The sequence below is a fragment of the Electrophorus electricus genome, chromosome 11 (genome assembly GCF_041902795.1).
Source record: "Electrophorus electricus isolate QZ-2024a chromosome 11, ASM4190279v1, whole genome shotgun sequence".
Lineage (NCBI taxonomy): Eukaryota > Metazoa > Chordata > Actinopteri > Gymnotiformes > Gymnotidae > Electrophorus > Electrophorus electricus.
The window spans coordinates 26125001-26151496 of NC_137507.1; the positions used below are offsets into that span (position 1 = coordinate 26125001).

At 46.1% G+C, this 26496-nt stretch overlaps 2 protein-coding genes across 3 annotated transcripts; one reads left to right on the top strand and one right to left on the bottom strand.

Annotated features, from left to right (window-relative positions):
* The first annotated feature begins 608 nt into the window (after window positions 1-608).
* Window positions 609-12358, top strand: LOC113582879 (protein APCDD1). The gene is made up of 5 exons (XM_027018902.3): window positions 609-1578; window positions 5092-5275; window positions 5840-6365; window positions 9925-10246; window positions 10708-12358. The coding sequence occupies exons 1-5, from the start codon at window positions 1515-1517 to the stop codon at window positions 11154-11156; spliced, it is 1545 nt and encodes a 514-aa protein (XP_026874703.2). The 5' UTR covers window positions 609-1514; the 3' UTR covers window positions 11157-12358.
* A 364-nt stretch (window positions 12359-12722) lies between these two features.
* Window positions 12723-26155, bottom strand: vapal (VAMP (vesicle-associated membrane protein)-associated protein A, like). 2 transcript variants are annotated; one of them, XM_081723176.1, is made up of 7 exons: window positions 25998-26155; window positions 17520-17672; window positions 16455-16558; window positions 15307-15386; window positions 14766-15090; window positions 13956-14141; window positions 12723-13830 (listed from the first exon to the last, which is right to left on the bottom strand). In XM_081723176.1, exons 1-7 carry the CDS (start codon window positions 26053-26055, stop codon window positions 13669-13671), a joined length of 1068 nt encoding a protein of 355 aa, XP_081579302.1. In that variant the 5' UTR covers window positions 26056-26155; the 3' UTR covers window positions 12723-13668. The 2 variants fall into 2 exon arrangements, with proteins under 2 accessions (XP_081579302.1, XP_026874729.1); XM_027018928.3 differs by lacking the exon at window positions 14766-15090 and having other exon boundaries at window positions 15306-15386; window positions 25998-26154.
* Between the last annotated feature and the right edge of the window lie 341 nt (window positions 26156-26496).

The window sequence follows — 26496 nt, forward strand, 5'->3', positions numbered from 1 at the left end:
ACACACACACGGTTTGGCCCGGACAAGCTGTCACTACATTTTTAGGAACAAATGCAGACAACTCCTCCTTCTCTTTTACTTGAAAGCCAAAGACAGCGGTGAATGTTTACTGATTTACTGCTAAAGGCTCATATTTTCTCTGATACTGAAAAGACGTCCTGAAAAGTGAGGTTAGCTCATATCTGACTGAAGTCACTGGAAATCCACCGATAACAGACCCCTGAAGCCTTTTGAGTTTCTTATCTGAGACTTGCCTTTAACTCAGTGAGTCCACCGAACCTCTGACGGCAGGCTGCTATTCCCTAGACAACAGCGGGGAAAAGTATGCGCCATGGGATGGATGTTTATTTCTCCAAGACCAGAAGAGAACATATTTAGTTAGAACAATCAAGAGAGAGAGAAAAGTAGCGGAGTTCAAAAGAAACAGATATGTGTGTGGAGGGGAGGGGGGGGGAGAGAGAGAGAGAGAGAGAGAGAGAGAGAGAGAGAGAGAGAGAGAGAGAGAGAGAGAGAGAGAGAGTGTTCTGTCTGATTGTGGCCAAATGGAATAAGTTTACATTTTTTGAACCCCCAGAAACCAAACCCAATTTTTTCCCCTCTCTATTGTGACACAGTTGTCATAACTCCCAAATGATTGGCTACATCTTCACGTGAAATTGTACATCTTTGTCTCCAATGTTAAAGTTAAATTATACTGTAAATTTTGTTGGGGAAATTTTGTACGGATGTAATATTATGAAAAGTACAAGAATCTTGCAAGAATCTATAATACGAGGACATAAATGTCTTTTAGAATTGTCCCCAAACCACTCCTGCGCTCTTTTCCCGAGGCTAACAGAAAGAGAGGGAGGTGAAGTTTAACGTTTGAGAAAGGTTTTCATGTCTAATAATGGCGGTCATATTAAAATCACTTTATACTGTGTACGCTGTATAGGGACTCATATTTAACCCTGTCAACCTGAACATCCTACCCTTTGGCAACGCAAAACAGAGTCGACTACCAACAGATGTAAACTACGCCGTTCATTTAATGTGACGAAGCTCGAGTTGAAAAGGGGTAAGGGGTAGGGTAGTTCGGTAAGGGCAGTTCGCCATCATCTCAAACAGCCCCGGTAAGTGTGATCCACACCCCTCGCCCCTCCTCGCTCTCCCAGACGCTCGGTATGATGTGAAGGAAGGAACGGAGCCCTCAAGAGCAGCCCTGCATCTGGAACCTCGACGAGACTCGGTGGAAACCGAGCTGGCACGGCGGTTTGTGCCCTTTCCCCGATGTGCGGGGACCTGAATGTGCGCCCGGAGCTGTTAGAAATCGACGCTTTGGGAACTCAGCTCGCACTTGAACTTCGAGTGTTTCAGACGGTTTCTGTCGCACTTCCACGGCTATGTGAAGGCGTTATTGTTGCCGTGCGGTCGGGATTGGGCTTCTTGCGCCTTTATGGATTCGTGAATGCTGCAGAGTTCAAGGCGAAGGCTCATTTCGCATCAGTAAAGCGGACTGCATCGAGACAGCTACAATGGGGTTCATCTCCGTCTCCTGGAGTATGGCCATTCTTGCAATACTACCAGTGGTGACGTTTGGTGAGTCTCATTCATTCATCGGTTATCATTAGACCCATGCAGGCTAAACAGATTAATATAATGTCAATAAATAAACAAATCCCACTGAATGTTTGATGAGTATTGACAAAACATGGCGGCACACACTTAGAAAGTATAACTTTCTTCGCGTATAACTTTAATATCATCCATTTTTAATATACCCTCTAAATATTATTAAAATGCAAAAACACATTTTGACTGAGATAGAAATCACACCTGCCTTCTAAATATAAGATATACTTTTGTGATTGTTTTATGTAGGACTGATTCAGTCTATTGTACGTTTAGGAGATTTTAAAATAACTTAATTTTGTTCTATGCTTTAGTCGATGTGTGTGTGTGTGTGTGTGTGTGTGTGTGTGTGTGTGTGTGTGTGTGTGTGTGTGTGCGTGTGTGTGTGTGCGTGTGTGTGTGTGAGTGTGTGTGCGTGCCTGTGCGAGTGTTTGTTTCAAGTTTCAAGTTTGGTTTATTTGTCACATACATAGTCATACACAGTATAACTCGCAGTGAAATGGTTTGTGTGTGTGACTGCGAGTGTGTGCGAGTGCGAGTATGTGCGAGTGTGTGTGTGAGTGTGTGTGTGTGTGTGTGTGTGTGTGTGTGTGTGTGTGTATGTGTATGTGTGACCTTTGGCTCTGACCCATATTTAATTTTACTCCCAGTAGAAGAGTTAAAGTATTTATCATAATTTAAGATGACCTACTTTCATTATCATTTTTCTCCATATAACTTCTTGGGCCCTTTCTCTTCAAAAGAAACGCAGTCTATTGAAAAGAGCACGTTTACTTTTCATTGTGATATTTAGCTTTAGTGGTAGGCTTATGTTTAAATACTTTCTCCGGGGTGTGTGTGACAGAGGGGGGCAAAGGCTCACTCAGTGGTGGCTCTTGGGCAGTTGAGGGTAGCTCTGGAGTCTGAGGCACTGGTTTAGCTCTCACAAGCCTGATTTGCCATGGAGAGGAAACATAGATTACTGGACCGCCCATGGCCCTTTTCATACGCTAGAAATAACAGTGGTGGCCAACGCTGCCCCTTCACATGGGGCCTGGAGATAAAAAGACCATCATTTCAAATCCACTTAAAAGTCCCGGCTGTGTTTAAACGAATCTAACGTTCAATTAAGTGGTGCGTTACTGCAGCCTTTCCTAGCGACCATAAAACTTCCGACGTCAGGCCAGATTAGAGCACGCTGTACATTTGGCGGGGGGGGGGGGGTCTACTAATCCAGATGAGGTCAAAGAGAATCCAAAGCAGTAACTAAACTATGGCGAGGTTCACTGCTGGAGACCACGCCAACGTAGCGTGCTATGTAGTGTACTACAGAAAACCCACACCGAAGGTGTAAGCGCTGGCAAAGTGGGTGAACGTGTTTTCGAATAAAAAGAGATCGTTCGGTTTATTTGCCTATCTTGAAATAAGATTCGTAGCAGTTGGAATTCTGGCATGTAAAATTAGGCCTGGGATTTCTTAATAATGGGGCATGTTCTCTCAAATTAAGTTTTAAGAGCAAAGACGCATTAAGGAAAAATCCAATAGCACGGCTCAAATCTAGCCAGAAACTTAGCACAGCGGAGGTAATGCAGCGTAACCTAATAGGCATACTTACGCCTGTAACTGTATTTATGTATCTATTAAAATACCTACGACCTTATAAAGCGTGTGTATATTATCTGTATTAACGAGGGGCTAATAAAAGCTACTCTGTGAGCGGTCTGACAGAGACAGACTGTCCCTCATACACAGTAGATGATGGGGAATGAGGCATGGTAAAGAGCTTTAGGACGGAGGCGTGCTGTCACTGAGGTCCTGGTTTTCTCGGGGCTGTTCTGTAGCTCGTCTGTTTGTCAGCCGTCCCAGAACCCTGAGCTCACCGATGGGAGCAGGCCAACTGGAAATGTTCTTAGTGGTTAGTGCGTGGGGAACTGGGAACTGGGCGCTTTGAATCAAGCAAAAGCTTGGGAAAAAGTGGTTATGGACCTCAAGACTGGAGTAGATGGGGCTATGTGTCTTTCAGTCGTAGAGGTTTGACAAATTTACATGGGAAGGGTTAAAAGAAAGTAGATCTGTTAAGCAACTACGAGAAAATGGGTGGGTCCAGACACCAGATCTGATTTATGACACTGGTAAATATCAGAAATATTAGGGATAGTGGAATAATGGCGACGTCCGGTTTCGGTCTTTCAATACTGCTGTGTACTTAGTAAGGTTTGGCACCATAAAGCCCTATTCACTGAGACGGTGTGAGGCCAAGATCCTGTTTAGTTATCAGTCTTTTCTTCCGATGAATCATCGGCGTATTATTTTTACTGTGTTCATGTGCCGCTTCATATACAGAAGATCACGTTTACATTAACCTGACTAGTCTCTGTGCCAGGCTGGAGTGTGTTGCCTTCAAATTCTTCATTTGGCCGTGGTTAAGTAGTCTCTACCTAACCACAAACTTTGTCCACCTCAAGATTAATAGTGTGTTTGTCTCTCCAAAACGTTACGCTGCGTAAATTCCGAAACCTCCATAAACTCTCGGAAAGGCTGTCAGCCTCGATACGTAAGACCCAACGCTAACTTTAGGAAACCTCGCCACAACGCACATGAGCTCCAGATTTTTCCGCGACTGGCGCTTTTTTGCGTTGGGTTCAGTGGTCGGGATTTCAAAACACGCGGCCTGGCAGGCGCTTTCCGACCGCCGAGCTGTGAGTGGGCAGCGGGCACAGGTGCAAATCCAGCCGGTATGCTCCCCAGACGCCTCTATGTGGAACAGTGACCACATAAACGTAACGTAGACTGGCAGTGGCAGGCGTTGTTCCCTGACGCAGATTTTCTTTCCCCAACTTGCAGCGTGAAAGAAATAACGTAAATGCGCCTCTTGACGCGCCATGGAATGCAGCCCAGTAGCCTGGAACTTGGAAGTGCGGAATTTGAGATATAGTTTCGCATACATTCTTCAGGGTTTTGAGGGGGGGTTTTGTTTCATGTATTGACGTTGAATACGTATGTATTAGGAGCTAATTTTACCTAATAGCGGATGACTGCAGCTTCCTTTGGTCAGTTTTAAGATCACAATTCGGAAACTGAAGTGCGCGCTTATGAATCAACTAAAAAGCGTTGTTTACATAAGCTTCCAAAAGGAAGTCGTTTTTGCGCGAATTTACCCAACAAATAGCCTAATCAGGATTACCTTCCCGCCCATACACGACACCAAGAAGCTGGAGCAGTAATCCATTCTAACACAAATGTGTGAAATCGAGCAGACTAAACAGCAATCAAAGTGATCTGGTGTTGGTTCCGTTAGAATCGCTAAGTATAGACGTGAGCATATGTATTCAGATATGCAGCAACGTATGATTTGTTTCTCCGATTATTTTAAATGTTTATTAATGATAATTAATTAGTATTGCAGTGTGCATAGGTTCTATTCATGACTGGTGGTATTATGGCACGTGACAGCCGGTAGACGGACGTTCCCCTTTTCATCGCGCGCTGCGTGTTTGACAGGTTGGGCGGAGAGCTCGTCTCCGCACGCGTCGGACGACCGCGCGCCACGGCACGCGCTGGAACAGAGCCTGCACTGGCCGCCCAAAGACTTGCAGTGTCAACACATGCTGAAGCGCCTGCACAACGGCGCGCGCATCACCGTGCAGATGCCCCCCAACGTAGAGGGCCACTGGGTGTCCACCAGGTGAGCGTCCTCTAGCTGTCCGCCGAGCGCGTCTCACTGACCTCGGAACAGTTATTAAAGAAGACTGCTGGGGTTTAACGAACCTCATTTGCATTCTTTCTCCAGCGGGCACTGTGCCACTCTGTTCAAGTACCCTTCCACTATTTCACTGATAATCTGACTTTTGCACGCAGGAGTTCACTTGGAGTTTAAAGGTTGCAGTTGAATTTAAATTCAAATATTTTCTGGACAAACAGTTTAGGAACATGAGCTGTGGAGGGGAAATGAAATTACAACAATGAAATTACAAGGCATTTTTAAGTTATCGCAGAGGTTTTTAAACGTCCTTTTTAGTTCACCTCAAATTATGCTGAAGCGATCTGATTATAACATTTTGGGTAGATTTGTCCTTTCTAATTTTTAGTGCTCCCAGTATTTTGTGTTCAGTTTAAAAACATTCAGCTATGACAGCACGAAAAGTGTTTGCTGTGTACGCGCCGTTCTACCGCCGTCTCAAACCCGCCAAATTTGGTCACATGACCTCTCTCTCCCCCCCACTCCCCCATCTCTCCGTTGCCCTGGCAGCTGCGAGGTACGACCCGGGCCAGAGTTCATCACGCGCTCGTACCGCTTCTACCGCAACCACACCTTCCGTGCCCACCAGTTTTACTACGCCGACAACCACTGCACGACGCCAGCCTACACGCTGGTGGTGCGCGGGCGTGTGCGGCTGCGCCAGGCCTCCTGGATCGTGCGCGGCGGTACCGAGGCCGACTACCAGGTGCACCGCGTCCAGGCCGTGTGCCACGCTGCGGGCGCGGCAGAGGAGCTCAGCCGGCGGCTGGAGCGGAACTGTGGGGGCCCGGGCCCCGGCTCCTGGGAGCCCAACGTCAGCTATGAGCTGTGGGGCGAGGCGGGTGGGTGCGACTGCTCACGGGGGATCAACTTCGCCATGCACGAGCTGCAGCTGCTGCGGGTGGAGAAGCAGTACCTGCACCGCAACCCTGACCACCCCGTCGAGGAGCTCTTCCTGGGGGACATCCACACGGAGCTGGCCCAGAGAATGTACTACCGGCCCTCCAGCTATCAGCCACCACTGCAGAACGCCAAGGTTGGTGCAGGGGGTGGAACAGCAGGGAGTGTGCATGCATGTGTGTGTGTGTGTGTGCATGCGTGTGTATGTGTACATGTTCCATATGCCTGCGTGCCGTTCCATATGTGTATATAAAAACACTGCAGGGGAGATGCTTGAACTCCTTAACTCGGCATTACTTGCACATGAAATCGTTTTAATATTGCACGTAAGATTGAATTCACATGTATATATGTGTGTGTGTGTGTGTGTAAAAGTGTTGCTGATGAACAGCCAACCAGCTACACTCTGCTCATGGTTTGTTCATAAATGGGCCTTACTGCAATGTGGTGCAGTGTGGCCGGGTGTGTGAGGACTCCAGCGCCCTATTCCCAGCGCAACATTACTGACAAAGTTCCAGTTCTGATGGGGTTTTTTTTTGTTTGTTTGTTTTTTTTATGATCCATTACATGCTGTCTTATTTAGTCTGTTTACATCAGTACATTTATAAAAAGAGGTTTACAATGAGAAATCTGGAGATCAAAGACCTCCAGTAAAAACATGGCCAATCCTGGAGTTCTTTTAGTAGGTTCTATAATGTGTCTGTTTTGAACAAACAGCACATCATGTCTGGATATTTTGTGTGTTTATATAAACATTATATATATATATATATATATAAAATCGGTCTATGCTGCATTCACAAATACATTTACAATGTAGACGTATATTAAAAGCACACAGCTAACACTTGCTCTTCGCTCAAGACCACGTCCCTCGGGAAAGAGGTTAGGAGCGGTCAGTTACAACTTACAACTCACTGGAAATGTATGTAATGTGTATGGCAGCCAGTTGGCTACAACTACAAAGTGGTATCTGAAAAAGTGATCGCTCAGTGTACACTGAACTTGGTACACTGGAACTGGTTATCCTTCAGGACTCCCAAAAATGAACAAATTGGACCTTCATTCGACATTTAAGATTCAGCATTTAAGAAGCATTTAGGACTTGGGTAGGTTTGGAACGGCAGATGTAGAACATGGGTAGGTTTAGGACTTCAGATGTAGAACATGGTTAGGTTTAGGACTTCAGATTTAGAACGTAGGTAGGTTTAGGACTTCAGATTTAGAACTTCAGCATGATTAGAATGTAGTCTCCATCCTTCCCGTGGGTGTGTTCGTGGCCAGCAGTTGTCTCTCAGCCCGTGTCGCTGCACACACCACTGGTGTAAACGGCTGTCTAAACAAACCAAGCCTCATCTCGGTGTGTAAAGCGTCTGAGCCGATCTTCCGCCGGTCAGCCCGGGGTGAGCAGATGCTCCCGACTGCGGAGGGCCAGTGCTCATGCGTCACAATGCCGAGCCGCTGCACCAGGCCTATCTCCCCAAGTGATCAACACGTGCTATTCCCAGAATTCTGAATCACGCAGCCTTCTGAATTATTCCGACGAGCATGTTCGAGATCTGATTTCATGCATGCCTGAGGGACTATGGGAAAGTTCAGATGAACCGAGCTTCTCTGTTCCTTAGCCTGTCAACAACACTCAACAACAAAAGCATAGCAACAGCCATTCAAGTTTACAGAACAGTCTTCCATGTGTTCGGCAAGAAATCTACAAATGGCCAGACTGTTATTCAACATTAAGACATTAAGACCCTGTTTTTTAACACGAAGAAAACTTCTAAAGAGAGGTGTAATTGGCATAATATGATTTTTCATTTAAGTTGCCACCTCTCAGAAATTTTACCCTGCACATTTGCTATAATTACATGGTTCTGCTCGCGCAAGGCCATAAAGATTTTCACAGTCCATACCCTCCTTGCTAATAGTTCACTCGAAGACCCGCTATTAAAAATAAGTGCACGAATCAGCCACAACGCGACCCCAAGCAAGAGCGCTCCGAAGACCAAGAAGCGGTTTGCATCCGAGCAACATCAAGAACAACAGCAAAAAAAAAAAAAACACCCACAAATCACTACCGCATAAATGAGCTCCAAACTGTGTGACACTCATTTTCGCTCTAATCAAGCCTGGATGCTCCGTCTACGCCTTGATGCACGGCGACCGCATCAGCCAGGCGTGGTAGGGCCGCGGACGAAAAAGACATTTAATTAACAACTCCGCCCATACGCGGGAGGCGTGATCCTTCCTAATTTAGATGCTTTATTGCTATGATGACAATTCCATCCAAACACTGGGGATAGCGCCCCGGCTCCTGGGCCGCTTCCAGCGTGCCCGCCGAGTGCCGGACTTTTCGTTTGTGGTTGCTGGGTGGATCATCAGACGTGGCTGCTGCTTTGTTTGTTTCCTCCGTTTCCAATTCCAGTTTTCCATCCTCCCTACCCAAACCGGTCCAGGCCGGTCCGTGGCAGCAAGCTCTTATTGATTTGGTTATCGATTAGTACAGCAAGGCGAACAAACAATCCCAAAGACGGACGATTTGTAATTGTTTGGCTGGTTTCTTTTTTTTCGATGTCTTTCCGATCACGACGACCGCGATTCCAACAGCCAAACCACTTTGGATGGGTTTGGTTAAACGGAATAGCCAAGAGGAGAAGAGAAAAAGGGGGGGAGAGAGAGAGAGGCGCGATGAAGAGTAAGTTACATTTCCTAGCCTGTGGCTAGTCAGAAGGTCAGGTATTCATAAACTGAAAACTTTGCCAGAGAGGATGGGGTGAAAACATCTTGCAGTCATATGTACACATGCAGAGTCGAGCCTGCGGTGATACTGTAGCGGCGTCTTGTTCCAGCGGATAATTAAATATTCCCTCTTAACCTTAAGCACCGTTTTAACCATTACTATCCACTTGGTTGATTCATTCCTCTCACACCTCCTGTCTCTTCAACAGAGCTTTAATGCACATACAAGGAAAACCTTCTCAACCCTTTGTGGAGAAAGACAACCACGTCTAAGTGTCGATTCATTAAATCGCTTGATGGATGTGAACCCCAGTGAAATGTTTAGCTAAGGGAAAGTTCCAGAATGAACTAGAGACACTAGCGTGGCAGGATAGCGTGCACTAAGGAGCGGACATAAATACTAACATGGGTCAGAAGTAGAACAGACGTGAGGCCCCGCAAGCTTTTCCACTTCTCCGGGAGACTTGTCGAAAAATCAGTGAAAGCACATCAGACTTTTCTTCTCTCAGACTTGTTACGTATTCCGACAGCGTGGCCTGTGGAAGCGGTTTAGCCAAAACGGGGCCATTCCACTTCACAGGGTTAAAGTGTTGCCTGCCGTTTGCAGATGCTATCTGGGGCCCCTTGCTGAACATGTGGTCCGTTCAGTTCGATCCAAATCTGCATCTCACGCTTGTCTGCTCTGCTGCTATAATACATGGACCTAATAAAACATCAGCGAGAGACATTTGTGCCGATATTTTTAAAGGTATACATTATGCCCGTTTAATTTATTTATATAATCAGTTTCTTCCCAAATCAATAAGGGAACTAAAACGGTGCCTTCCCATCGTGAGGTAGCCTTCTTGCTAAACTGACCTTGAACCGAAAGCTGAACCAGGATTTGGGCCTACGATGGCCCATGATCCGTCTCATCGTGCCTGCTCTCTCCACCCCCACCCTCCCCAACCCCCTTTCAGAGTCACGAGCAGGGCTGCATTGCGTGCCGCATCATCACCCGCTCCGACGAGCTCCACCCCCCGATCCTACCACCGCGGGCGGAGCTCGCCGTGGCCCTGCACGGGCAGTGGGTGTCGCAGCGGTGCGAGGTGCGCCCCGAGGTGCTCTTCCTCACCCGTCACTTCATCTTCCACGATGACAACAACACGTGGGAGGGTCACTACTACCACTATTCGGATCCCGTCTGCAAGCACCCAACGTTCTCCATCTACGCCCGGGGGCGCTACAGCCGTGGCATGCATTCCACCCGCGTCATGGGTGGGACTGAGTTCGTCTTTAAAGGTGAGCGGTTTTTTTTGTACGTACTTCTAAAGTGGCGTTTACTTCCAGGCGACAGAGTAGTGGTGTCAGCAGTCCCGTGTCGGGGATGTGACAGGTGTTTCATGTCTTCTCGGGAGACGGGACATATTGCCTTCTCTCTGCGTGGTGCACAGCCAATCAGACTTGCTCCACCTTATTACAAAACTAAACAGGCCTGACTCCTGACATTGCTCTAGACAGGTTGAATTCTTAAGCCACTATGTTTTGCCAACATATTTTGCTTGCATGTGAAAGTCGGCGAGCTTTTCAAACATCTAACCAGACGAGCCTGGGCTGAAATACGGGACTCGCCGGAGCAAAAATGTTGAACAAGAAACACCTGCTGCATGACAATTTACTGCTGCCTCCAAATGGAAGCTTCTACTGAAACCAACTCAACTGCATGTGTGTGTCTCTGTGCATGTCCATCTTTCTGGCCTCAGTGAACCACATGCGTGTGATGCCGATGGACCTCGCCACCACGTCGCTGCTCAATGTCTTCAGCGGCGACGAGTGTGGCTCCCAGGGCTCCTGGCAGGTGGGCGTGGAGCAGGACGTGACGCACACCGATGGCTGTGTGGCGCTGGGCATCCGTCTGCCGCACACGGAATACGAGCTCTTCCGTATGGAGCGGGACACGCACGGCCGCTACCTGCTCTACAACGGCCAGAGGCCCAGCGATGGTTCCAGCCCCGACCGGCCAGACAAGCGCGCCACGTCCTATCAGGCCCCCCTCATCCAGTGCTCGGCCAGCAGCCACAGGCCAGAGGGTGGTTCGGGTCGCCGTGCCGACCATCCCCTCAAGCTGAGCAACGGCTGGCGGGCCAGCCGCCCACAACAGGCCGCAGAACTCATGGCCTTGAGTGCGATCATCATGCACCTCATTGGCTAAGTGGGCACAGGGAGGCAGGGTGGGCGGAGTCCACAGTACCTTATAAAACTGGAACGACGTTTCCGAACATTTCTGTACATAGACACAAGGGGAACCGGGGAAGCTCAGCAAAGCGCTCTGGCTGGCCGGGAGGAAGTTTACTTGACGACTTGGGCATTCAACTCGCTCATTTTCTTTCCTGGTTTCTGTCGTGCGGAAGCTGGATGAAACGGAAATAGAGAAACCAGAGGAGATACAAAGGTGAACTGCTATCCCGACTCCAAAGAACTCAACCTGCTGCACCACACTAACTGCACTTTAGTAAAGCATGACTGAAAATGTTCGTTTAGATTTTTTTGTATGATTCTGTACAATTTTTACACCAGCCTTGGACAGCAATATATGCCAATATGCTTGTTCTCCAAGTCTTTTAAACCGATTTAGCTGTTGAGAGGTTTTTTTTTTGTTTGTTTTTTTTTACGATATGTGAGATGAGTGTGCATCCAAAATGACGAAATAAATTTTCTTAGGGCTATTTAGAAAGTAAAACAGAATGACTTTCATCATCACTAACAATGTCAAAAATAAATTTGGCTGTTAAAAAACCCCATTTACATGGTAAGGGCCCTTAGATGTCTCGTCTTCTTAAAGCTGAATGGCATAACGATCATGTGTAGTTTGGACTTTGCCAGAGGGAGTTCTGCTTTCCTGGTTTCCTTCTCAAACATGTCCCTCATGTGAGCTGTAAGATATCACTTCTGCGTGCTGGATTGTGCTACAACGTGCAGAATAATTCAAAGCAATTGTGGTTTCGTATCTCCCACCAGGAAGTGCTGTTCTCCGTGCCAAACCCGAGTCTGCCCCAGAGCTGGACTGGGAAGGGTATGGAAATGCTCATTTCCTCCAGCGGTGTAGATTTCCAATAAAACCACGAGGGGAATAAAACGCAACACTGTGTGAGGGAGGGAGAGGTCATCTGTTTGTGTGTGGCAGCAGCTGTACGAGGGCGGGGCTAAAATCCATGCAGATGTACAGCTGGACCAATGGCATCATTGCCTGCAAGTGTCTAAAGTTATGCTCCATTAACTGGATTGTACAAACAGAAACTAAATATTGTAATAACTGGATTGGCTTATATTTAAGGAGCTTTCTGTATTTCTGACAAATGACTCTACAGTGCCATGACGAAAGGACAATAAAACAGGTTTACTGTTTACCCTAAATCAGATGCAGTAGTTGCTTCATTTCAGAAGTCTACCGCTCCTCCCAGTCACTGACATTCTGGTGATTTTCTGCTGGCCATACATGCTAGTCGTCACCGCTGGCATGGAAACCCCAGAGCAAGAACAGCTTCGGCATGACCCCAGCACTCCTCCTGCCAGTGCCTGTGGGCTTAGAGTGCCACCTACAGGCTCTACCGCAGAGGCGAGAGCAAACGCAGCAGAGCCTTCTGGACGCTCCCGCCCAAAGTGCAACACGGTGGTTTGTGCATTTGAAAGAAAGAAAAAATACATTTATTATTTATATTTATATATATATATATATATATAAACAAAATACAAAAGGGAAAGACAGCTGTACAAACGATTCATTTATTCATTCATTTATTTATTTCTTCAATGTTGAATAGCATGGGACAGGACAGGAGAGGTGAAGACTCGAACTTCAGTCATCGTTTGCCTCAAGAGATAAATGCTTTGTACTGAGGGAAAATAAAGAACATTAATAATATTAATATGATAACGGTAATAAAAGTCTGCATTGGTGTCGTTAGGGACAGAAAAAAAGACATGTACAAAAGGCATTTTCTTTCCCAACTGTTGACGTTCCCGTGGAGACAGGGATGCAGCAAAGGGGAGACGCATCTGCCAACGTTCTGAGGCTGCCAGGCGCAAAGGTGACGAGGTCTTTTTTTCTTTTGGATATTTGTTTTGATGGAAGTTTCTTTTCCTTCACTTAAAAAGGATTAAAATTACATTTACAAGACACCTAACATTTCACTGAACTCTTAATAAAACGAGGAAGAGAGTGGTTGGTGTGGGGGAAGGGGGTCTAAATGTTTATATTACACCTTTCTAGTGAATGTCTCAGAGACGTGGCTCGCTCGTCTTCCTTTCATGTGACGGTGCATCACTCTGTCTGAACTGCTGCCCTCTTAAACCCAGTGCTGTGCAATAAACCTGCTTGATTTATCCTTCTGTCCATCGCACAAAGAAAAGAACAAAATGGAAAAAGACAGAGAGGGAGAAGGGAGAAATGTTATCTCCTGTTCTGCTTCTCTTCTCATCTTTCTCCCTCCCCCTCCTGTCGTTCTAACCGTGTGTGAGGCTGAGGAAGGTAAGGCCCACGCTATGATCCCACACAGATGCGTGCGCTGCCACTGGCCCAGCTACCAATGATTATGGCAAAGCCAACAGAAAGACATTCTCCTTTCATCCAGACCACGTGATGGATCACTCCCTCTCCCTTTCTCTCTCTGGAAGCGGTGGACAGGCTGGCAGACACGCAAGACGTCCCCCCCCCTCGCGTCCACCTACAGGACGAACTTGCCGAGGAAGAATCCGATGAAGATGGCTGCTATGACGACCAGGAGCGAGGGGAGCGAACTGGCGGACACCTCTCGGCCGATCAGAGAGCTGGAGTTGGGGGCTGTGTGCTCGGGCCGCTGGGCCTTTCTCAATCTCAAGCCGTCGTCCTGGCGGAGAGTGGAAAGGCACGACATGACCCTCACGCCTACATCTCCCACAACTCTTAAAGCCTACAGAGATATGGCTGTGATAAGAAACCAAGGAAGCTGCGATTCGGCGTGTCCGGCGTTACCTTGAGCTGCCGGTTCTCGTCTTGTAGCTTGCCCACTTCCACCTGCAGCCGCTTGCACTCCTCCATCACCTTCTTCATCTCCGTGTCGTCAAGGGCGGAGCTGGCTGGCTTCGCCGCGGCCGGCCCGTCCAGCTTGGAGGAGTTGAGCAGGGGCCCGGCTCTGCCAGTGGTGACGTCAGAGTCGTTCTGTGACGAAACACAACGTTAGCACATGTCGGGATGCCGAAAAGCGTGAACTCGAGCCCTCGACGTGTGACTGATCGCTTAACCACCAATCATAAGTAGAGGACGGCCTCTCGCCAGAAAAGCTCACCACACCACAGGGCTGAGAGCAGAATTCTGATGTACTGCCATTAGCAAGGGAAGCTGCGGTCGTGGCCGTTACAACAGCAGGCTACTGGGATGTGGAGGAGACGGGGGGGGGGGGGGGGTGGTCTGAGTACACGTCGGGAAGCGTATGGACAGCTGGAGAGAAACTGGTCCATGACATCTGTCTGCCGCTGACTCCAAGCCGTTATGTCAAGCCCAATTATGGAAACGTCTCTTCTGCTTTTATGGCTGCTTAGTGAGGCAGAAAAACATGGCAGCTAAAAGAAACAGCTTCTTAGCTGCCCAGGGGCAAAGCACGAGTTATATTTAGTGTACTGTGTACACCAACTTACCCAAGATGCATAGTGGCTCAATGGCATTAGACGCATCAGGAAGGAAAATGGCCTTAAAAGATCCCACACTGTGGGGTTTTTGTATTGCAGCCAAGTCCTTCCTTTTCCAATGTGACTACCAGAGGATATTAAATGACCTTTGACCTACCCTGGAGCTGAGTCCCAGCTCAGGCCCTGCTGCCTGCCTGTGCGTCTGACCCTCACACACCTGCACTTTCCTGATCTTGACCTCGGAACTGGGCGCGGTCTTGAAGCCCTGCAGGTCGCTCCTGTTGCTAAGGCTGCCAGGGGTCGGGGGGAACGGGGGTCGCGCTCGGAGAGGGGTGCGGAACTCGAACCTGCTCGGGGTGGGTGCAGCCAAAACATGGGAAAGCAGGCGATGGGGCTTCTCAGTGCCAGAGTCCCCACACGCAAAGGGCACGGGCTGGCTCACATGCATGGGGATGCCAAGGCCAAACTGCAGGGGTTGGGATTCAGAGGGCATACTAAAGGAGATACTGAAAATGTGTAGAGTGAATGAGTGGGTGAGTGAGTGAGTGAGTGTGTGTGTGTGTGTGTGTGTGTATATACATACATCTACAGCATAGATTACAATTTATATTTATACTGCATTTCAGAATCATGACTGCAACACAAGTAAGACTGACATTAGAACATCCCTCCCTCCATCCCAGCATTAGTGTCGTACCAGCTTATCGTTTTCAGAAGGCAGCTCAAACACGCATCTGAGCTTGGAATCCATGAGCTCATCGGGCTTTGCGTCTTTCCACTGTAGGGATGGGGAAAAAAAACAAAACAAAGGCACGGAGTTGATCAGCCTCAACGACTAGCAGCTGGTGTTTCTCTCACACAAACACACACACAGCTTTACAGTTCGAGTGCATGTACAACGTAACACAGAGGCGCCGTACATTTACATCCAAGCCAATGCACAAAAGCGCATGTCGACATGCCCCGTGTCTAAACTGTGCCTGATGAACAAACAAGAAAGAATGACCACTGTCCACATCCACGTTTATGGTTTAAACACTGAGGTTGGCTTCAGGAAAAAGGTCCTGTAGGGACTTTGGTAAGGCATGTGCAGGATTGACCTGAGGAGCACCAAGCAAGCCCCACTTCTAATAAATCCATTTTAAGGCCTCGCTGATCCCAAACATGTGGTGTGGAAGTTTCATAAAACATCCCCAACCACAAGCAAACCTGAAGTCCAGAAGTTGCAGCTTAAAAGGGTCGGGTTAACTGACCCTTAAATAAAGTTATTAAGAGAAACACTAACATTTAACGCTAGACATTTATCTGCCTACTATACTCCAAGTAGGTAAGGTTTCTGTGAGAGGTGCTGTTTTACATATATTTTACATATATTTTAGCCACAAAAATATCATTACATTTTTTGTATTACCAAATGATTGTCCGATAACGTCAACATACATTTTATCTATAGGTCTTCTGCAAATAGATTTAAAGCATTATTTGTATTTACTAAAGTGTACATGAAAATCAAAATACCTTTCCTAAAACATATTTACCTTTATTTTAATAAATTGGTTTTGGTTTTTGGGTCAAAACCTTACCAGGTGATAGATCTCAGGAATTAATGAGCGTTATTCTTCTTCTGTGTCTACATAAAGCACTTTGATTTGCTACTTGACAAAAAGTGCTATACAAACAAATTTGCCTAAAACGCATGACCTATGGCAACAAGACCAAGCTTTGCTGCCCTCTAGTGTCTCAAAGAGAAAAGTGCAGGTGCAGGCACAGGGCAGGTGGCCTCCCGCAGTCACACGAAAAGAGAACGGCTTTGACCAGCACTTATGCTGGTGAGTCTGACTCTTACCATCGTCTCTGTGTCTGTGACGGCGCTGGGCGCAAAGATGGTCTGCACCATGAATTTGTGTTTACTTTTCTCATTGGGATCGTAGTCGAACGGCTGTAGCATAACTGCAAAACAAACAAACAAACAAACAAACAAACATCAACGAGAACAACAACAACAAAATCATCACGTTCAGGGTTACATCACCGCACCTCAAAAATGCTTCGGTCTTCGCATGAATTTCAAAATGCTTCAAAAGTCATTTGCATCCAAAGGCGTTCCTTACTGTTTGTGAGAGAGTTATATCAACTGATCGGAGGTCAGATAGGAAATTTTAGTGAGAGCTGCTGATGGATTCCCAGAGGTGGGTTAAGGCAGAACTTCGGAAGCTACACTACTGCCCCGCCCTCTCATTCAGGAGACAGCTGTGGCAAAGGGTCACTCATGGCTGAATAACATTTTTAACAGGGCTACATTGTCCAAAATGAGAAACCAGAGACAGGCACTACGATACAGGAATTTTCCCCGTAATGGCTGAATTACATGAATATGTAATTTAAAGTCATATACAAGTTAGCAACGATTACACAGTATAAACTTGCTATTCTCTTTAAAGACCCACAATGGCCTTAGTCAACACCGATGAGGGTGATATGCCCTATAAATAAACAGAAGCTGTTAGCAATTTCCTAGATGAGAACCTTACTTAGCTTTAGGGAACATACTTATGGCCACTCTACCTCAAACAGATTTTGTACCAAAACCCGTTCCTCAGGGCTTCTGAGATCTTGTATTTTACATATCCAACATTGTGACAAGAAATTATAAATCAGTTATAGTCAAATATTAGCCACATTTGTGCACTATTCTAGTAAATGCACAGCAGGGCAGCTGCTGCACCTGTCCAATCACCACAGGAGCTCGGACCCAAACCGTTAGCATCGGCCATGGAACCGCGACTGACCCAGCTGCTTTACCAGCTCATCTGCATAGCTACAGGGAATCCTGGGATATGTAGTTCAAATGAAGGAAAGCTAAACGGGATTAAAGCGCAACACAGGTGCTGAATGTGGGGCGGCCACTCACCCGAAATGGTGAGGGAGGAGCCAGGGTCGATGGAGCCACTGTTGGGCCGCACACAGTACCTGCGGGGCGCTGTGGTCTTCACTTTGAAACACACCTTCCGGTCTGATGGGTTCGTCAGCTTCAGGGTGGCCGTGACCACGTCTGTAAAGGGACCTGGGGGAGACAGAATGCGGTGCATTTGAAACCAGGCCGGGCTGTAAACCAGGCCGGGCACACGTGAGCATGGTAAAGGTGGGGCTGATGGGGGATTTGATCCGTGCGCCAGCATGATTCTGCGGGTTTCCTCCATCCTGCAATCCATTTCTAAGACACAGGAACCAGCAAGTCTGGTGAGACAGGTTTGGAATAAGTTACGGTCAAACTTTAACCACTCCCTTTTACCTGCCCGGTCTTCCGGCTTCTCACACACACCTGGTATGACTCCATCCATGACAACAGAATTTAGCTTACATGAAAAGTTTTGCATGTCACGTGAAAAAGCATGTTTGTTTCTGAATACAAACATGAAGCTGTGTTCTGTGCTGGAAAGTTTTACAACAAAAATACAGCCTCAAATATTGTTGTCCATGTATGTAATTACATATTTTACCACCAGATTTGATAGAAACCACCACCACCTCCATAAAAAGATAGAAGGGGGAAACACCAGATTTGTGGGGGCCTGGAATCCTTTACCTCTAAGAGTTCTAGTAACGTCTAGGTGATGGCAGTCTCTACTTTCTGTAAGGTTGTCACGCAAGCATGCAGACCCTCCAAGGAAAAACCAGGCACTTCCAGTTTAAGGCCACTGACAAACGCACAGCCACACTGCATTGGACTAAAGCTACAGTACCAGTCAAATGTTTGGACACACCTGACTGAAGAGGTGTTTTGATAGTCTTATAGCCATTTTAATCTAATGGTTTATGCTTAAATGTATTCCCAAGACAAATATAAATAGTGAAGGCTGATGGCCTATATATCTGAACTGATTTACAAATCAAGAAAATAAAATTCTCAAAAAAAAAATAAAAAAAAAATCCTCTTTTTTAAAAATAATAAAAAGTAATAATTTTGAATAATTTTGTTGTTTTTTTATGTAGAACTTTATTCTCTAAAGCTTTAAGTACTCAGGATGTCTCAGCAGAATTTCATCCGGTCTGATAATGCACCATGGTTATTGGACAGTTACTCTGAAGAATCTAAAACCTAATAAATATAAATAAACAAGGAGTAGGTGTGTCCAAATGTTTGGGTGGTGTCATTATGCACTGCATGGGTATTGCAGAGAATGTTGCGCATTTCCATTTGCAGCCTTGGACGAGGATGTTTCCACCAGGCACACACCGCAACGCACCTCTTCTGCCACTCGTGGTGGGTACACTGTGTTGGCACCACGCAAAGAGAGTCTTACATTCAGGACGTGATTTAATCACTGGAATTCCAGGCATATAGCATTGTGCAGGGAGAGTGACATCAGAATGCGCTGTCTTTGTAGCATGCGTTACTTGACACGCTGTCGGAGAATGTCCTTAAAAGTGGACTGACCGCAGACGTCGACGGTTGAGACTTAAAGTTGAGACTTGTGAAATACAATCCAATACTGGCTTCAGTAACACATCAATTACACAGCATTGTTGTAAAAACTGTTAGTCCCTCCTGTGACATGTCATGTTTTACTAGCTGTACATTTAAACATCAGACTGTTTCAGGTCTGCTCATACAGGAACATGAGTTAATCAATGTGCCACTATACATCAGATTTTAAGATCAATTATAGTAAGGCCTAATGTTAAACTAGTGCCTATACCATTTAAACACCTGTCATCAATTACCAGTGCTAAGAAAATAATTTAATAAAATTGTCCACCCTTTCAATACGGGCTGTGAAAGATGCTAGCGAGTGGTTCAAGCATCCAGTAAAGATGGCGGTATAGGCTTCACCCAAAGGTCGAACTCCGTTTAAAACACACTGGCGGCTTTGTCAGGTTACAGACAAGGAGATGAGAGCAGACCAGCAGACCGGAGCTGGGGATCTTATGACTGGGTATGCGTGACATTGGCATGGCCGCCAACAGGAGTGTTCCCAGGCCATAGAGGAAGGCCAGGCTAGGTTTGGAAACACAGATGTACCCACAGACCACATTGTAACATCAGAAATGACAGAGATCAGAGTGTCATACGAGACATCCTACCTATAGGAAGGATAACACAATCAACTGAACATTAGGAGAGGCAATTAGTCTTTGTTAACTGACCCACTCTACTCAGTTTCATTTGATAATACTTTTTTTTTTTTTTATACTGCACACCTATAAATGGCTAATTTCAGCTCACATAACCCATTTAATAAGATATACAGGCATGACCAAATAAAGTATGGAAGACTAATGTTTAAAAGAAATATATACATTTTGAGGCTGAATGTTTCTCCAACTCCGTGACAGAACAGTTAAAAGGTGCCTCCTGAACAACTTCTCTGGTGCTGGACCAGACCACAGTACGGTCATCTCCTGGATCAGATGCTCTGGTGCTGGACTAGGCCACAGTTTAAGGGCACCTCCTGGGAAGGTTGCTGGACTTGTTGAATATAGGCAGCAATTCAGCAGTCAAGGGCTCCAAGCTTGTAACTAGAGGACTGCCTGCTCACATTCCAGGTGTGGCAGAAAAGAGGCTCAGATCAAGTTTCGGGGTGCTGTCCAGGTCGCTGCTCGCTGCCCACCTCCTCCACAGCCCTCGGGTATGGGTGCCATGTGCACTTTCTGCCACCTCCCCATCAGACGGTCAATCCTGACCATATTTTCCACCATGCACCATCAACAGGGGAAAAACAGCTACAGAGAAACCATGTTTGGTAAATGCTCCCCCGAGCTGCACAGGTGCCTAAATAGCATTTCTCAACCCAGTCTACATTTTTGTTCCCATCTCAGCTGAAGCAAGTATTCAGTGTTTCTGATTACCTGGCTCAGGTGTGTTGGGAGCTGAGTCAACCCTTCCAAGAGTGTCCAAAAGAGAGGACTGGGTAACACTACCCTAAAGAACAAAAACCTTCACAAACACTAGGAGCTTTAAGAGATACAAGTGTTGTTGAAAAGGATACCACAAACCTTTTAAATTGAACAAAGCCTACTGTCATTTTGCAAACAAAAGAATTAATACAAGTTCCTTCAGAAGTGTCCTTTTCATGAACAATGCCAATTAAACATGACAAGTTGTGCTATCTTCTCAAATCAGGAATCTCACTAAAATGGTGCATTTTATATATACACAAATAGTATTCAACCCCCTGCAGATTTTGCAGGTTTACACATTTGGAGTTAACCTAGCATTGTGAAATATGGACTGTAGATGAGCCTGCACATGTGAAATGCACTGAAGCAAAAAAGAATGTTATTTCTCTGTTTATTTTAATTTTGCAAAGTTTTTTCAGGGGATCAATTATTATTCAACCCCTCAAACCACCACAATTCTGTTTGGTTCCCTCAAGTATTAAGAAGTAATTGAGGTATTAAGAACAATGAGCTTCACATGCTTGGATTAATTATGTTTTTTCCCCCCACCTATTCTGACTATAAAATCCCCTCCCCAACAAGTGAACACTCATACATGGTCAACATGGGAAAGACTAAGAAGTATTACAAGGCCATTAGAGACAAAATTGTGGAGGGTCACAAGGCTAGCAATGGGTACAAAACCCTTTCCAAGGAGTTGGGAGCATCATGCAGAAGTGGAAGGCTTCTGGAACTACTGTTAACCTTCCACAGCCTGGACACCCTTTCAAAGTTTCCTCTCGTGCTGAGGCCAGGCTTGTCCGAACGGTCAAGGCTGACCCAAGGACAACAAGGAGGTAGCTTCAGGAAGATCTCATGGCGGTGGGGACATTGGTTTCAATAAATACCATAAGTAACGTACTCCATCGCAATGGTCTTCATTCCAGGCAAGTCCATAAGGTACCTTTATTTTCTAAGCGTCATGTCAAGGCCTGTCTAAAGCGTTTGCTCATGATCACTTGGAGGACTCTGAGGCAGACTGGTTCAAGGTTCTCTGGTCTGATGATACCAACATCGAGGTTTTTGGTGCCGACCACACCCGATGCGTTTGGCGAGAGGATGACACTGCATACGACCCCAAGTATACCAACCCTACAGTCAAGCAATGGGTGGCAACATCATGCTGTGGGGCTGCTTCCCAGCCAAGGGCCCAACCATCTGGTCCGCATCCACAGGAAGATGGATAGCACAGCCTACCTGGAGATTTTGGCTAAAAACCTCCGCTCCTCCATCATGGAGCTTAAGATGGGTCGTCATTTCATCTTCCAACAGGACAACGACCCCAAGCACACGGCCAAGAAAACCAAGGCCTGGTTTAAGAGGGAAAAGATCAAGATGTTGCAGTGGCCTAGTCAGTCTCCTGACCTTAACCCAATTGAAAACTTGTGGAAGGAGCTCAAGACCAAAGTCCACAAGAGATGCCCAAAGAACCTAGACAACTTGGAGAAGATCTGCATGGAGGAGTGGGCCAAGACTACTCCAGAGGCCTGTGCCGGCCTGATCAGGTCTTAGAAAAAACTATTAATATCTGCAATTGCAAACAAGGGTCATTCCACAAAATATTAAACCTAGGGGTTGAATAATTCACCCTAATTTGTATGTTTAAAATGTATTATAATTTAAATGAGCAACTTGTACTTTTTGTTTGGAATATTTAGGCATCTGTTAATAAATGCTACTCTTGTTCAAAGTTTGAAGGCTCTAAATTATTTGCAGCTTGTTTAATTTGCAAAATCTGCAGGGGGTTGAATACTAATTGGAGGCACTGTGTGTGTGTGTGTAATTATTTTTATTTTATATATACATACACACCCACATATATATACATACACACACACACACACTATATAAAATGTGCGTGTGCCAAGACTAACAGAATTTCTTTTTTTAATCGAACTAACAGAATTAAGTAGAAAAAAAGGGAAAAAAGAGAAAAATAAAAAAGTTAAGATGTTCACACTCAATTTTTTGTGTTCGCAGCAGTTTTAAAAGAAAGGCTTCCATACAAATCTGCTGTTTTATCAAAGAAAGCATGAGATTCTGATCAACCCATGGACATTCATTATGTGCTGAAGTAAAACCTTCACTAACTCAAGGTGATGCAGGGCTGGGTTCCATCTCAAAAATGTCTGAGGCTGGCAGTGCACAGTTCACACCAGTTGCCACTAGGGGCACTATGCAAATTTTTTTTTATTACATATTTTAAGGAAAAAAGCAAAAATCAAAGAGAGAAGACTTGCCCATTTTTCAGTTTACTGCCGCTTTCAGTCAGACTATGAAAATAACTGAGTTCTGAAACATGCACCTTTCCTAAATAGTCATCTCAGTCATCCTAATTTCTAATACAATTCCCATGTGGGGCCATACGTGAAACCGCTTTATTCAACACGGACAGAACCCACGGGTTGCTTGAGCTCCATCTAGCATCCTTGCTTGGAGTGTGGGTCTGAAACGCATGAACAGGACACAGGCTACCAGATCAATCAATTAATAGGCAGCAGATGAGATACTGATCTGAGCCTCAGATGGACTTCAACCACTTTAAAAGCTCTTCCGTCTCGGTCGTAAGTGCAAGAGGATGAATCTAATTTTCCCTCCTGACTTGTAGACTATGGACGACATGCACAGCACTGGAAGCCATTATTTTCATTTAGACTCACAGAGGAATGACCAAAGGAGGTCAGCATTACAAAAAGGTTTGTTCTTGGAAGCCTGTATCCTCCGTCCACTGTTGCCCCTCCCCACCCGAGGCTCCGCCACTTTCTTTCTGTACCAGTCTCCCAGGCCTCCCTGCCACTATAAATAACAAGTATGCGGGGTGGGGGAGCGAGGAACAAGACTGAGGATGAGAGAAAGCTTGACAGACTAGTAGGCAGAGAGACTGATAGACAAGGAAACAGAGAGAGGAAGAGAGCGAGCGAGCGAGCGAGAGAAACCTGTAGTTAGACAGGGATACAGAAAGAGAGACAGACAGACGTGGATAGTCTTTCCTACAGTGTAGGGACCCCAGCTAAGTTCGAGAAGCGGAGCGATACCCTGGTTCTGATGGCGGTTTTTAGCTCAACAGAAACAGGGCTCCGGTTAGCCACTTATAAACCTGGAGCCTTGCTGCCCCACGGCAAACAGGTATGGGCGCTGCTAGGATGGAAGAAAAGTTGAGCAGAGAAGAGGCTGCCCGAGTTTGCGTAATGGGGGTGAACTCCGTACTGTGCCAGTGGGTTGGCGCTCCTGGATAACACGGACACGCTTGGGTTGACAGGTGGAGGTTTACTAACAGATCAGGTGATTAGAGGAAAACATCACTGTAGCTCAAGATGGATGATGCAAGTTAATGTGTGACCACCAGGAAGTGCCGGTATTTTTCATTAAAGTTCTCTTTGCAGGAAGTTGTGGTGGACTCACGTCATAAGTGTTATGTCTGCCATATCTCTCAGAACTACAGACAACACAGCTTAAGGAGTACCTACGGTTTCAGTGCAACCTTTTAATTTAGGCTTTCACCATGTGCTCGGTACTGTTACTGTTTTTCGAGCACAGACACATTCGGCAGATGAATGCAAGCACCTCGTAAACTAGCTGCTGCCTTTTGTCGAGGAAATGGGAGTAGGCTAGAAAGCATAAAATAAGAGCTGCCCTGCATGCAAGTTCAGATGCAACGTCAACACCTTGGGAAGATGCAGCCGTCTTCGGTTTCTAATTAACTCATATTGACGACAGATGAGGAAACAAGCCCTCAAAATGACTTCATGATTTATATGACCCTCACAGCACATAGAATAAACCTGTCCTGCACTGTTAGAACAATGATGCAAAAACTGCACGTCTGGCGACATAAATACGGCTGGCAGGCACTACCAGCCTAGATGGCCTCTCAGTGCCTGTGGAAAAACAAGAGGCAGGAGCACAGCCCTGTCTAAATTATAGAATTAGTTCCGTAATAAGCCGTTATTGGCTCTGCATTATTGAACCGCACAAATGCTGCTAATGCCAAAGAGCAGGCCGTCTCACGGGACGCGAGCACCATCATAAAGGACATGTGCTGACTGTGGGGACCAAGATGCCGAACCATGTGATCGGCAGCCTGAATGAGACAGTACAGAGCATAGAAATCTCACGTTATCTGACATATGCTTAAATATCACATTACCGATTATTGATAGCTGCTGGCTTAGACTTTGGACCTCTAAAATCGACAAGGTCCCCTTTGATAAGGGGTAAGTAAACACGTAGCCTACACACACTTTGTCCACTACTTGTCATCTGTGCTGTATACATCATGTCATTACATGTACTCTGCAAGACGGGTCAATAGCAACACAGCACGTTGCAAGTACCGTGCTATTCTCGCTATCGAGCAAAACCTTCCACCAAGGGGATGCATTTGAAGCAAACTAAGATGTTTCTGCATTTATGCAAGTTACTTTAGACATCCACTTGCTTATTAGTGTGAAGACCTCCGCACAAAGTTTGATAAGGCGTTTATTGCGTGCGGGTTTGTTTGCTTTATTCCCACAGAAACCCACGTTTTTATTTAAAACTAAAACAAAAAAAAATGTAGAATCGATTTTTACATATGCCATTTATCGAGCTAAACTCCCATCTAGCTGGCGAACCCCGCCCTCCAACACGAAACAAGCCAGCCAGCCACATCAATGGGGCGAATGTTCACACCAAGCACAATTCCGAACCTTTTTTAAACAAGTCGTGAGACATAGCGAACAAAAAGCAGGCTTTCTAGCCAGCTAACTTCCCAAAGTTGGACACACAGCCGGCAAGGAATAATGGTTAGTTAAAAGGCTGCTCGTAGTGCACGTTGCTTATAAATCATCAAATATTTATCTAGCTAGCTCTACCCAGCTAACGTCGGCTAATATCCTAGTCATCGACCAAGTAAACCGTCCGCTGAACGCGCCGTGTTAACTGAAACTTGCGCGGTTATATTAGTTAGACGTAGTTTGGTGTGTAACGTGTGCCGCTAGCGAGTTTTACGAGTAAAACCTACGCCAACGAATCGGCTAGCCAGCTAGCGAACTCCAAGCAGACTTGCTAAAGCTAGGTTATCTAGCTAGCTTATTGCCAAAAAGAAGCCGGTCACCATAGTGACCGGTCCGTACGCGCTTTCCCAAAAGTGATAACGTTAACTCTACTGACTGGAATGAGGCAAAATGGGACAAAGACATCCATCAGTACCTGTGTACAATTACAGCCGGAGCGAAGCAATTCGCGGTTTATCCGTGGACGATATAACATGCAAACTATGTGGCTGGATATTCAAAGTAAGTTGTGTGCATGTCTGCAGATGAACGTCACTCTAGCACGGGGATCCGCAATGGCCCTCATTCCCCATCTCAAAATGGCGGCGTTGCAGTCGGTGTGGAATCTCCGCTTTCTGCTAGTTTTCAAATCGGTCACAAATGAATGTCAGCCACCGACAGCGCAGTTCCCTTACCTCGGAATTTGAGATCAGTTGGAGGATCGAGGACGAGGACCTGCTCCAACTTGGACATGTTTGCTGAGGGGATACGCAACGCTGGACCGCGAGTGCACAGAAATCCAAAACCTCAACTGACACAAGGACGTGGACGCGCGTCAGGGACGAGTTCACGGGTCCATACTCTGGAACGCACGACTATAAGGCGCGCTCACGATGGCAATTTCAATGATCCACCTCTTAGTGGTGAGTTTGAATGGGTCATACTATGTCTAAGCTACATTTATTTATCCTTGAGCCATAAAATTCAGTATTTACAGCCGATTAATTATATGTCTGTGGGCATCATGTGATTAGTACTATTAATCCACATAAAAACAGAATTTGTTTCAATTTTCCAAGAAATTCTCAACACATGAGGCTCTATCCCTTTTTTGAGATAGCATTCAGCAAATCCATTTGTTTATAGACTGCTTTGCTTCATGTAGATCAATTTGCACAGCTGGCAGTAAAGAGA

What these genes read in the sequence shown, in the direction of transcription:
- LOC113582879 (XM_027018902.3), top strand. Translation starts at nt 1,515, where the DNA reads ATGGGGTTCATCTCCGTCTCCTGGAGTATGGCCATTCTTGCAATACTA. An exon ending in CACCACTGCAGAACGCCAAG is followed by an intron (nt 6,366 to 9,924) that starts GTTGGTGCAGGG and finishes ACCCCCTTTCAG; the next exon opens with AGTCACGAGCAGGGCTGCAT. An exon ending in GACTGAGTTCGTCTTTAAAG is followed by an intron (nt 10,247 to 10,707) that starts GTGAGCGGTTTT and finishes TTCTGGCCTCAG; the next exon opens with TGAACCACATGCGTGTGATG.
- vapal (XM_081723176.1), bottom strand. Translation starts at nt 26,055, where the DNA reads ATGTCCAAGTTGGAGCAGGTCCTCGTCCTCGATCCTCCAACTGATCTC. An exon ending in TCACAGACACAGAGACGATG is followed by an intron (nt 15,387 to 16,454) that starts GTAAGAGTCAGA and finishes CCATCCCTACAG; the next exon opens with TGGAAAGACGCAAAGCCCGA. An exon ending in ACGAGAACCGGCAGCTCAAG is followed by an intron (nt 13,831 to 13,955) that starts GTAACGCCGGAC and finishes ACTCTCCGCCAG; the next exon opens with GACGACGGCTTGAGATTGAG.